The following is a 13,195-nucleotide window of genomic DNA, read 5'->3' on the forward strand; positions in this document are numbered from 1 at the left end:
ACTAATCTGATCCTAGTAAACACAGTTACTACTTTGTAAATTTCAGTAATGTCCTGAGGCCAATTTTCCCACTTTCTCATATCCAATATTAAATTGCCTGATTGAAGCAAAGCCAGAAAAAATAATTCCATAACAACATCTGACTAGATTCTAAGGATTTTTGTAGGAATAGAAAATACGACTGGTCAAATCCTGGACAGTCTTTGGCTGAAAGTTTCTCTCTTTCCCCTGAGTTACAGGCTAGAGATCCTGTGGCTGGACTGGCTAGCTGTCTGCATTCATGCCAATTTAGAAACCCCTGCTTACTGAATTCCACTGGAGCCATAGCTGCCCCTGTTCAAGAGAAGACATGGCTGTTTGAAAGCTGGGACTTGACATACCTTTTCCAGGCAAGGAGAGGAGTTTTAATTCTTTTAGCAAGATAACCAAGAATAATCAACATGAGAAGCCACCAGTTAAAACCTTTTAGAAGTCAATTGCTAGATCTATGAATGATGCTCTTAACTAGATACAGGTGGATGCTATTTTAAGTTCTATATCTCATGCATATAATAGTAGATAGTCATTCTGTTAGTATGGAAATAGATAATGGCTATGCTCTATTAAACATTGTGGCCTTTTGAAATCTTATGGAGGAACCTGCCTGCATTGATTTTGCACGAGTTGCGGTTGCAGCTGCTGCTTGAAGACCTAAACCCAGTGTCCACCGTGACTGTCAGCCTCCGACAGACTAAACACCCGCCGTCGTCCTTTCCTGCCAGACCTTACTAGAGGAAAACACAGTGATATATCATACAAAGGCTTTCACAATGAAACAGAAGGGAAACTGGAATGGACACAAAGGATAAATATTAGAGTATCAACAAGTATAAGTGACAGGGACTTATTCATAACTGCTGGTATTCTAAGTGGTATCTTAAGTCACATCAAGAGTCTTGTAAGTTAGGAAAATACTCCTGAAGGTAGTGTGTGTGTGTATTTAGTGTTCCTTACAAACCAATTAAAATCATGTTATTTTGTTACCTACGTATCTGGAGATTTACTTCTGGTATTTAGGGCCAGATCCTGCAATTCTGACACCAGCTGAACTCCCACTGAAGTCACAGGAGGCAGGATTGGTAGGCTTTTACACTGTAATCTGGCCAGACACATTAAAAATATTAAACAGAACCAATCTTTTAGAAATGCTGGTGTGGTAGTAATATTCCGATCCCTCATTGGCAATAAATTATAGGATAGCATGTGCTATTTTTTCAAAAGGATAATATTTTGGACAATCCAATATTTCTACTTCAAGACATGTAACTGAAATATTGCACTTGGATTTTAACAAAGCCAAGGGCAGTATTTTAGAGAGATATCTAGTGAAAACCAGCAGTTAAGAAAAGAGAAAGTCTGCTTAGCACATAGGTAGGGTTCTAGAAAAGAAACTTTAGTTAAAAGTATTTTTGTACCTAGTTAACAGAGAGGATTACTAGCATAACAGAATTGAAACACCACCACAGTTACGTTACTTGAATCACAAATGGAAGGGACAGAGGAGGTGTCAGCAAGATGGCCTGCATTGCTTTTTTACAGGATCCCAGTGCTCAGAATTTTGGAATATATATTCTCTACAAATCAGAATGCAAATTACTCTAACTCAGCAACAAAGGACTATCCTTTCCATTTTAATCCATTCACTTCCAAAGCAACTTCTGCCCCAACTAAGAGCGCAGTACGCTGTAAGTGGTGCACAAGAAGGAAAAAACCTCCTGAAATCCCAAACACTCATTACTTAGTGCTGGGTTATATATCTCCAGGTCCTGTTATCATCCCTTAAATATTTTCTAAAAGGAAGATCAGCTGCATTTTATGACTTGACAGTTTTAAAAATACTCAGTAAAATATGGTGTAACAATGAATATATACTGTAGGCTAGTATATGAATTCTACACAAGTATAAAACATCCCTATTCCATTTACTATACATACATAAGCACATTTAATAATACAATTTTCAGTTACTGACAGCAAAGGGGCTACATTTAAGCTCAAAAGGCATAATGATGAAGGTATGACTACCAGGAGAACGTTTTCATCTTATACACAGCAACTGTTCACATGGGCATGTTACTTCATGGAAGGTCACAAGTATAACAAGTAAAAAACCTGCTAGCAATGCATGTGACTTGTTTGGACTGTATTGTTTGCTCTTTCCCTCTCGGGACTTTCCTTTCTTCCAGTACACAACAACTTCTGCTTTTTCACTTCTACGGAACAATGAGAGATATTGCAAGAGTTACATTTAACCCAGGGGTGGGCAAACTACAGCCTGGGGGCCACATCTGACCCTCCAGATGTTTTAATCTGGTCCTTGAACTCCCGCCAGGGAGAGGGGTCATGGGCTTGCCCCGCTCCGCATGTGCTGTGACTTCCGGAAGCAGCGGCATGTCCCTCCTGCGGTCCTAGGTGTAGGGGCGGCCAGGGGACTCCGCACTCTGCCCCTGCCCCAAGCGCCATCCCCACAGCTCCCATTGGCCGGGAACTGTGGCCAATGGGAGCTGCAGGGGCAGCACCTGCAGACAGGGCAGAGCGCAGAGCCACCTGGCTGCGCCTCCGCATAGGAGCTGGAGGGGAGACATGCTGCTGCTTCCAGGAGCTGCTTGAGGTAAGCACCGCCTAGATACTGCACTCCTGACCCCTTTCCGCCCTCCCAGCCCAGAGTACCCTCATACACCCCAAACCTCTCATCCCCAGCCCCACCCCAGAGCCCGCACCCCCAGCTGGAGCCCTCACCCCCTCCCACACTCCAACCCCCAATTTCATGAGCATTCATGGCTCACCATACAATTTCCATACCCAGATGAAGCCCTTGGGCCCAAAAGTTTGCCCACCCCTGATTTTACCCCACAATTTTCTACACGAGGACTTAAAGGTTGCTATAACCTTAAAAGTCTCTGGAATATAACATTAGCTGTCAGTGTGTCTAGTAGCATTAAGAGCTGGAAAAAGCTTAATTTATTCACAGAAAAGTAGATAAATAACCACTGTCCTCTCCCAGTGACTGAAATATATGTAATAGGCATGTAATATACAAAACATTTAGTGACCTCCCTTGTGAAGGAAAAGTACCATGGTTCTGTTTGATGTAAGCAGAAGTGGTAGCAAATAGCTCACTGTATATTAAAAGTTTCTGTGCTTCCCCCTCGCCCCCTCTTCTTCTTGGGATAGGTTCTACAAAGAATGTTTTGGTATTGAATTGGTAATTACAATGTGCAACACTTTGTTTCACTAGAGTGAAAGGCAAAACTTTTTTTAGTTCTTTGTAGTTCCTAATTGACTACTAGTTGTACAATATAAACAGACTTTTTTCAAATGTGACTATTACAAATTTACATGCTATTATAATGTCAGAAGTCTATTCCATTCACTGTTTTCTTTTCCAGAGCACGCCAATCAGATTCCATGTTTTTTAAAATCTTTGTCTCTGGCAATGAGAACAGTTTGGAAGCTGAACTGAAAGTTTCACTTCATACACTGCAATTCTGGATAAGTGCTATAATTGGGCAGGTGTGGCATTTCTAGTTTATTATGCAACTTTCAGTAATTTGGGCACATTACGCAAGTGTCCTGTTGGAAAATGCCTTTAACAGCTATTCAATGGGATAAAAATTTCCCAAGTATAATACATTTGAAATGTTGATTAACCATCAAAAGAGTCAGCATCGATAGTGCACAGAATTCCAAAAAAAATGTGGACTCTTTATGAATGATTATTGAAAAAAAATCAATAGCTTTTCAAACTTAGTTTTTTAAAACAGCAAAAACAATTATACGTGTATCAGCGTATTTTTTCTAACCCCTTATTTTAAAGATTTTATAGCAGTCTTTACAAATAGGAATGGAATGAAACTTAAATAAGATCACTATGTGCAACAGAGATGAGCCAGATGCAGTATAAACAGATCGCAGGTATCCTGCAAACCTACCCTTATGTGAATCAGCTCTGAGAAAACACAGTTGCAGTGATCTTTCTCCTGGAATTGCTGCTCCTAGAAGGGGTACTTCCTGGAAGGGCGCTATTGTTTCTACATTCAGGGTAAATCAATGCATTGCTTTTAAGAGTACAAATTTCAGAGGCAGCACTTCCAGAAGTGAGGGCATTGAAAATTGTTCCAGAAAGCTATTCAGGGGAAGATTAAGAGTCAAAATACCCTACACCCAGAATCCTGGAGCTTTAGAATCTCCTCCTATCTTGCAAGGTTATTCAGTGAAACACAATGAGATCCTGTTTTTTGTTATTTTTTTTTTTTAATTAAGGATTTCTTCCTGCAGAACAGTAGAATTTTAAAGCTGTACCTGTGAACTAATCAGAACATGGGTTACGTTTAGCGTGGGTAGCTCACTCAATCTAAGTGATTTAGCAGAATTTTAAAGTGCAGACACTGAAAAACAGTGTAGTTGTAACCATGTCGGTCCCAGGATATTAGAGACATGAGGTGCGTGAGGTAATATCTTTTATTGCATCAACTTCTGTTGGTTAGAGAAGCAAGTTTTTCAGCCTGAAGAAGAGCGCTGTTTGGCTCGAAAGTTTGTCTCTCTTACCAACAGAAGTTGGTCCACTAAAAGATATTACCTCACCCATCTTGAAACTGAAAAACAAACATTTCAAAACCTTACTCTGATATCTGTAGTCAACAATAAAAAGCCTCACCTGACTGAGCACTTTAAATTACAGGATTTAAATAAATAAAAGTTTACTGGAAACAGCACACTCAATGAATAGATTTTGGAAGATTGTGAACTATGGCATTGGCTATACATTATAATCTTTCCATATTATTACATAGGGAAATATCTGCTTTTGATTAACTGAATTGTTCATGGATGTCACGGCTGGTCACAAATAAAAGACATCTGCCTGAAATAAGTAATATGACTCAAGGCAGGAATTCAGATACTTGAGTTTGGGGTGACCATGTGTAACCAGAAACCATTATTTAATAGTATAAAATAAGGAAGCGCTATATGAATGAAGAATGCTTTGTCTTGCTGTAGAAGGATTCCTTCTGATAGTGGTAGAAGACCTAACTTGCAGGCTCTTTGGATCTTCTCTTTTTGTCTGTACAGCATACAGCACAACGGGGCCTCTGGGCACTACTGTAATATGTGTAACAAAAATTAATGTATGGTTCTCATTTTTTTCTCAGCCACCATTGACAAAAGTCAGATTGCACGTTTACTTATGCCGGCTCATGATCACACTAAAGATTCAAGTACAGCATATAGATATTAGATGGAGTTTTGGGGTCGCATTCTCCTGTTTCCTATCTATCTTGCATATGAGGCTATTTCAGACTGGAGCTTTTGAAAATCCTACCACCTCTTCATTCCCTCAGTCCCCACATACTTCTCTCTCTTTTGACAGATCCGATTTCAGCGATCACCAGTGAACAAGGACTGTAACACTAAATAAAATGATAAATGTCTACAAGGTCATTTCAAAACTTGGAGCAAGAGACGAGTTTTAGTTTAGCACTTTGACTTTCATATTTTGTTTTATTTCAAAATGGTGCTGCAAATGTACCTCTACATGTTGTAGATAGAGGTGAGGAAAAGGATTATGACAGGCAGTGATTTTTTGTGACTAATGGTAGAGTATTTTCATCTCTGACAAGGTGGTTATGTCCTCAGTCTTTCAGATGAGGACTTTTCAAAGTGTATGCCTTAACCTCCATTTAGGATGACCGTAGGGTGCTCTACACGGGGTTATACCTGCAGGCTGCTCTATACGGGGTTACACTCACTCTTGAGATGATGTAGGATGCTGCAGCCCACTTAAGTGGCACTTCTAGCTGGGAGAATAATCACCTGTGCTATGTGATCTGTACTGATCGCTAGGTTGTTTCTTGGTAAAGTTTATGTTTTGATTATGACCTTAAAGCCCTAAGTGCTTTGGATCCTGGCGACCTTAGAGACAGCATCAATCCCCAGGTGACTACAAAGGTCATGATCATCAGAGATAATGGAGTTTACAGCTTCTTGGATAATGGCTGGCAGCAGGCATTTTCAGAAGGGATCTTAGACTCTAACTCACTTCGCTTCTTGACAGAGTAGAGTCCAATCAGTTAAATGTATGAGAATTATGCATTTTCCCAGAGATTTTATTTGTGGCAGACAGAGAGCCTCTTGGATTTTGATAGAAACACTAAACAGTATTTTATAAATACCCAGAAGCTTGAGAAGTGATTTTAGTCAAAACTAGTCATCTCAAAACTAGGCTTTTTTCTGGTGTCCATTTCTTTAGAGAGTGATAGTTGAATGGACCCTCACTTTCTGATCAGGTGGTAATTAAGGACAATCAGACACTGAAAAATTAAGCAACATTTAAGATGTGTCTTAGGGTAAGTATGCAGGGTCTGTACCTCACGACTGAGTAGCTATGTAAACACAGAATATATTATCTTTTACAAAGTTATATACTTGCTGATGATTTTTAATGCCACTTTATTGGTACTGGAGTACATAGTAATTCATGCAACTTAACTCATTCTACTTCTGAAATGTTGATATAAGGTTGATGTTACCACATTTTTTAGCATTTACTAATTGGTTTAGAATTTCATAAGTGTGGATCATGGAATGCTTGTCATAACCATCAAAAATCCCATTTTTAGAACACAGCCCCCTGCAATAAATTTAAACAGGTCTCAGGCTCCCCAAAGGATGCTAATAACTGAATGCCTATAAGTTATGATCAGAAAATGAAATGGCCATTCAAAATGGTAATCAGAATTGCAGGTGACTATCCACATTTCAAGCCTGGGAATGGCTGCCCAACTTGATTATTTTTAAAAACAGTCACCTCAATTGTCAAAACCAAAACTGGTTAGAGTGGAGCAGGTGCACAGTGGAAGCATTTCAAGGAGAATCTGCTGCAGAATGACTTTCCTGCCTTGCCCCCAGCTCTGTGTCTTAGCAGCTCCCTGACTCATATATGTCAATGAAAGGATTGATGTAATGAATGTTGAGGATAAATGCCAGTATGGGATGTTCTACAAATACTTCACAAATAAAGGAAGAATGGAAAAGGGAGTCCTAACTGGGATTGCAAAAAGGAATCTCATTGTAAATATTCAAATTAAGCACTTTTACACAATGGCGCCACTGTGGTTTGCTGTGTAAAACCTTTGAAAGCAAGTTACTATTGTCAGTTAGCATACGTGCCAACTTCCTCTCCGCCAGTGGAATGCATGAATTTGGGTCTCCTCAAATGCCTATTTAACCAAAAGGCCACATTAATCATGGCCCAACTTTTACTATATAACAACCTAGATACATGTGCTGAAATATATCATGTTTGCCCTATAGATACCATACAAACATAACTGTCAGATTTAAATATACAAAAGTGAGTCATTTTATTTTTAAAAATAAAAGGCACAACCACAAAAAGTTGTAAAAGTGGTACGTGAACAAAACCATTCAGCTGCGTAAAGTTACACTGAGTGTAGAATCTCACACTTATTCACAGGGGCTCCAGCTGATCAGATGATGAGCTATAAATCTGCCGTATTATAATTACAGGTAAAACAAACTAAAGCAGACAGCCTGCTAGCAGACAAAGAGAAAGCACGTAAAGGTGTATTTTTCAACCAGCATTCAAATCAACACTGACAATAGTAAAGTATCCACAGACTAAAATAGTCCAGAAAGCTGAAAAGATCTTCACAATCTGTGTTGCAAAAACATTCCAGGATAGTAAAAGAGGTCTGAAACACGACTTACAATTTAATCCAGTAAGCATTTATAAAATAAACCAGTGTGCACCCTGGATGCCAAGACTTAAAACAGTGATTTACCTGATGGACTCTGTGCTGTAGAAGGAGTGGAAGTTGAGCTGGCAGTAACTGAATCACAGTGTCCAGTACTCCCACTACCACTGGAAGAAGGAGATGGCGATGAAAGCGGTGATGGATTGTGCTGGTTTATACACTGGGCTACTGCAAAACCTACAAGACAAGACAATGGAATTTAATAACAGAAATAATTAAAGTTGGACAGTATGGTAAGGACAGATTGGGAAAGGGTGAGAGGCACAATAGTGCCTCACATTAGTGTTGATTCAGTTCACTGACAAAGGAGCCACCTAAAGGTCAATTGCAGCTGAGAAGGTCTTCTGAAGAAGGTCTTCTGCAGTTTCCACAGTATGCATCCAATGAAGTGAGCTGTAGCTCACGAAAGCTTATGCTCAAATAAATTAGTTAGTCTCTAAGGTGCCACAAGTACTCCTTTTCTTTTTCTGAGAAGCAAAGCGACTCCTAACTGAAAAGTGCTACTTAAACCGGCAGGTGGATGATGGAAGAAGGATGTAGAGATGCTTGGTAAGAGGCACAAAATCAATCTGTGAAACAAAATGGACTGTCAGTGATCCAATGCATGCTATTGCCAATTTTCAGTAAACACTGGGGGGCACAAATCAGCGTTCATGTCGCACTCCCCATCAGTACCCGACCCAGCCCAAGCCGAGGAAGCTAATGATCCAACCAGTGGACCAAATTCCAGGTGATGAATCCTGGTCACGTGCCCCCCGAAGCACGCTGCGCATAGGCTAAGTAGTAGTAAATACTGGCTTCAATAAATTCAAAGATGACCTGCCAAAAAGAGAGCTTTACTAAGGAGACAACTGTCTTTTGTGAGGCTGAAAACCTGTAGAGCACCTCAGTGGAAAAATCACTACCCTTGGGGAATATTATCCTTCAAACCAAATGCTGACATTAGATGCTTTTCCAGCTGTTTGAGAGACTTTCCCAAGTCAGAATACAGAAGAGTACTACATAATAGCTGATCTTCTCAATTAACAAATATTTTTAACCCTCTATTCAAGAAATGTAGTGTACAGATTCTATTATGCAGCATTTTTCTATGTCCTTGTGGTACACCATCATCACTTGAAGTCTATTGTCTCTGCAGAAGATGTGGAAACATATTTAGCACTATTATTTGTTTGGCCTATGGTTTTTAAACACTTGACATCTGTGCTTTTTTAAACGAGAAAAATGTCTAACAGTGAACTTGGAGTGAAATGCCTGCAAGCTGCCTGAACAATTTTTACAAATATCATAATCAAGGCTCAAACACAAAGTATACCATAAATAGGAAAAACAGATGACCAAAAAATACCACCATCGCTAAACAGAGTAAAAGAGGCTGTTAGAGACAAAAAGACATTCGTTAAAAATGGAAGTCAAATTCTATTGAGGAAAAAAGAAAGATGCATAAACTCTGGCAAGTCAAATGTAAAAATATAATTAGGCAGGACAAAAGTATTTGAAGAGCAACTAGCAAAAGACACAAAAACTAACAGCAACTTTTTTTTTTTTTAATTAAACAGTAATAAATCACCAGGACCAGATGGTATTTACTCAAGGGTTCTGAAGGAACTCAGATATGAAATTGCAGAATTACCAATGGCTATCATTTAAATTAGCTTCTGTACAAGATGACTGGAGGTGAGCTAACATAATGCCAATTCTTTTTAAAAAAAGGCTCCAAAGGTGTTCCTGGTAATTACAGGAACCTAACTTCAGTACCAGGAAATTGGTTAAAACTATAGTAAAGAACAGAATTATCAGTCACATAGATTAACACAATATGTTGGAGGAAAAGTCCACATAGATTTTCTAAAGGTAAATTACGGCTTGCCAAGCTATCAGAATTCTTTGAGGTGTCAACAAATAGGTGGACAAGAGAGATCCAGGTGATATCACATACTTGGACTTTCAGAAAGCCTTTGACAAGGTCTCTCACCAAAGATTCTTAAACCTAGTAAGGAGTCATGGAATAAGAGGGAAAGTCCTTTCATGGATCAGTAACTGGTTAATAGATAGGAAACAAAGGGTAGGAATAAAAGGTCAGTTTTCACAGGGCAGAGAGGTAAATAGTGAGGTCCCCCAAGAATCTGTACTGGGACCAGTGCAGTAAATGATCTGAAGAAGGGGTAAATAGTAAGGTAGCAAAGTTTGTAGAGGATACAAAATTACGCAAGGTAGTTAAGTCCAAAACTGACAGTGAAGAGCTACAAAGGGATGTCACAAAACTGCGTGATTGAATTTCATCTGACATTTTGTTGTCCAGTGTTGATAAATGCAAAGTAATGCACACTGGAAAACACAATTCCAACTATATATACAAAATGATGAGATCTAAATTAGCTGTTACCACTCAAGAAAGATCTTGGTGTCATTGTGAACAGCTCTCTGAAAACATCTGCTCAGCATGCAGCAGCAATCAAAAAAGCTAACAGAAGCTAGGAACCATTAGGAAAGGGATAGATAAGACAGAAAATATGACAATGCCACTATATAAATCCATGGTATGTCCACACCTTGAATACTGTGTGCAGTTCTGGTTGCCACATCTCAAAAAAGACATATTAGAGTTGGAAAAAATACAGAGACTGGGAGTGTTCATCTTGGAAAAGAGACAGCTAAGGGGGGATATGTGAGAGGTCTATAAAATCATGAATGGTGTTGAGAAAAAGTATTTTTTTACCCCTTCACATAGTACAAGAACCAGGGGTCACCCAACAAAATGTATAGGTTTAAAACAAACATAAGGAAGTACTTCTTCATACAATGCACAATCAACTTGCGAAACTCATTGCCAGTGGATGTTGTGAAGGACAAAAGTATAACTGAGTTACAAAAAGAATTAGATACGTCCATGGAGGAAAGATCCCACAATGGCTATAAGCCAAGATTATCAGGGATGCAACCCCCTGCTCTGAGTGTCCCTAAACCTCTGACTGCTAGAAGCTAGGACTGGATGACGGGGTGGATCACTTGATAATTGCTCTTTTCTGTTCATTCCCTCTGAAGCATCTGGCCATTGTCGGAAGACAGGATACTGGGCTAGATGGACCGTTGGTCTGACCCAGTATGGCCATTCTTATGACTATTAGTAAAACCGAACAGTCTCCCATTTTTCCTTCTACCCAAAACACAGAGTGTTTTGTGGCTCTTTACAAGGGACAGGGAACAGTGAGTGGCAGTTCTTTTTAGCTGCTTAGGAAGATTTTCTGCTAGTCTGTATTATAGCAATCACTGTGTATTCTTTTTGCCTCACACATCACTGCAAAAGTCATTTAGTGCTGCTACTTGCTACTGAAGTAATAATGATGAAGGAAGATACAGAACACAACAGCTCAATCTACACCCCTTTAAGGCCGGGTTTCAGTATTCCCACGTTAGTGATGGGGAAACAGAAGTCCAGGCCATTTTCAAAACTGACCATTATTTTTGGGTACCCAACTTTTGACACCCAAAACAAAATTTGCAGACATAGTGAGTACCTGCAGCATGAACTGACATCTGATAAAACTGTAGGTACTGAAAACCAGGTCCTCCTGTCTCAACCCGAGCATCCAAAGACTGAGGTACCCATAATGAGTGGACACTTTTGAAAATTTTAGCTTGAGTGATTTGCCCAAGGCCACAATGCAACTCAGCAGCAAAGCCTGGATTAGAAATTATGAGTTCTTGATATACCCAAATCCCCTAGATCAGAAAGAAAAATTGTTCTTGTCTTTAGAAGTTTGCCCAATACTGAAAAGGAGTTTCATTTTTATATACAGAGGTAGTGCCACAAACTTAAGTATGACAGACTTTCAGCCTTTTGACTACTAGTCTTCTGATGCAACTGCTGTACTGTCATCCATTCATATTTCACTGAAATCAAGTAAACATTAGGATTTATCTACTCAATTCTCCGGGACTGCCAGTGTGTTTCACCTGGATGTACCTGATCATTCACCAACACTAAACAGGTAACAGATTTAGCTCTCACTGATGATACAGTGTCTGAACCTCACAACTTGGTATAAGGGTTTGACAACAAATGTGTTTATTAACTTTAACATCTTGAACCCTCTAGATTGTTGGACTTTCAGATTATCGTAAGAAGCTATTACACAAATACAAAGCATACTGTCTGACCTATGAGCATATCAATATTCATAAGCTTCTGGTATGACTCACTCTCGCTACAGATTTAATCTAACAATTTGAGGAATCCCTTGATTAGGGCAGTATTTTATTATGACATATTATGACATTTAATATGACATATTGGATAGTTATTGGGTGAGGACTGTTATTGGCTATCACTGATTGGGTGTAGACTGATGTGATGTGTGTGGGCTTGTTTATAAAAAGGTAAGCTTAGTGATTCTTTCTGTTAAAATGTAGCCATCCAATGCCAATTCAAACTGATAGTCCAATGCAGATGATGCTACTTCTGTGGAGTTCAGAATTTTACTACCAAAGCTTTCCAAAGGTCATTAAAAGAGACTACTAGTTAGTAGAAGAGCATCACCTAGATATGATAGTTTTAGAATGCTGCCTTAAGAGAAGGTGTTCAGATATGGTCTATTGCTTGTCTGCATGAATGTCCTTGTATGATTTTGCATTTTGCAAACTCACAAGGGGGCAAGGATTTCACTAATGCAGAAACAGATGTTCTAACAATGGTCAACCAATATAAAGCTACAAGAGCCATTTTTCTTCAGAGAGAGATGGCATTGCAGCTATATACAAGTTGTTCAGTTAATGTCATTGTTTCCTCAGCTCTGGCACCTATAATTAAGGGGATTTATACATTTTAAAGGACAGAAAGGATTGTTAGACCTCCTGCACAAATCAGGCCACAGCATTGCACCAATATTTGCTGTGGAGGGACCTGTTCTTTCCTACTATACAAAGGAACACTGATATTGTATTCTGAGATTGCTTGACCTCATTTGTTCAGAAGGGTGGACAACAGTGTTTGTTTCTCCACTTCCAACTCTTCAGAATGACTTGCATGAAATGGACTATGAAACAGTTCTATGTGACAGCCATACTTTTGATGAATAGGTTGAAAGAATGAAGAATCCTATTCTGCAGGGTGCTGCAAAAGATTTCAGTTGAAGCCCATAATTATACTGTGCAGTTTTTTAAAGGGATAAGTATATGCTCAATATTAAGCAAATGCTTATTCACTCTTCATGCCAACTCAGTATCAAAATACTGCCATCTTGTCTGTTTCTAATTCCTATGCTCACACAATTATAATTTATCTGAAAATTTATATTGCTCAGCTCTCATTCCAATGCTTAGTTCATCCCATACCAATTGTTTTGTAAAGTATATTCTCAAATATTTTGTCCAGTCCA

The 13,195-nt window shown here is 39.1% G+C and overlaps 1 protein-coding gene and 1 long non-coding RNA gene across 7 annotated transcripts in view; one reads left to right on the forward strand and one right to left on the reverse strand.

Moving 5' to 3' along the window:
- LOC311527713 overlaps positions 1–13,195 on the forward strand; it is a 75,746-nt gene that overhangs the window by 61,351 nt on the left and 1,200 nt on the right. The window lies entirely within an intron of this gene.
- CLEC16A (C-type lectin domain containing 16A) overlaps positions 1–13,195 on the reverse strand; it is a 185,758-nt gene that overhangs the window by 4,778 nt on the left and 167,785 nt on the right. For 3 of the 6 annotated variants that reach the window (XM_084641948.1, XM_084641947.1, XM_084641946.1), the window contains exons 22-23: positions 7,845–7,994; positions 644–763 (exon numbers count right to left, since the gene is read on the reverse strand). In XM_084641948.1, coding sequence (XP_084498074.1) covers positions 644–763; positions 7,845–7,994 — 270 coding nt within the window. Of the gene's footprint in view, positions 1–643; positions 768–7,844; positions 7,995–13,195 lie in introns of all 6 variants that reach the window. The other 3 variants (XM_084641950.1, XM_084641951.1, XM_084641949.1) reach the window with 2 other exon arrangements.

This window comes from Lepidochelys olivacea, assembly GCF_965140295.1.
Source record: "Lepidochelys olivacea isolate rLepOli2 genome assembly, chromosome: 10".
Lineage (NCBI taxonomy): Eukaryota > Metazoa > Chordata > Testudines > Cheloniidae > Lepidochelys > Lepidochelys olivacea.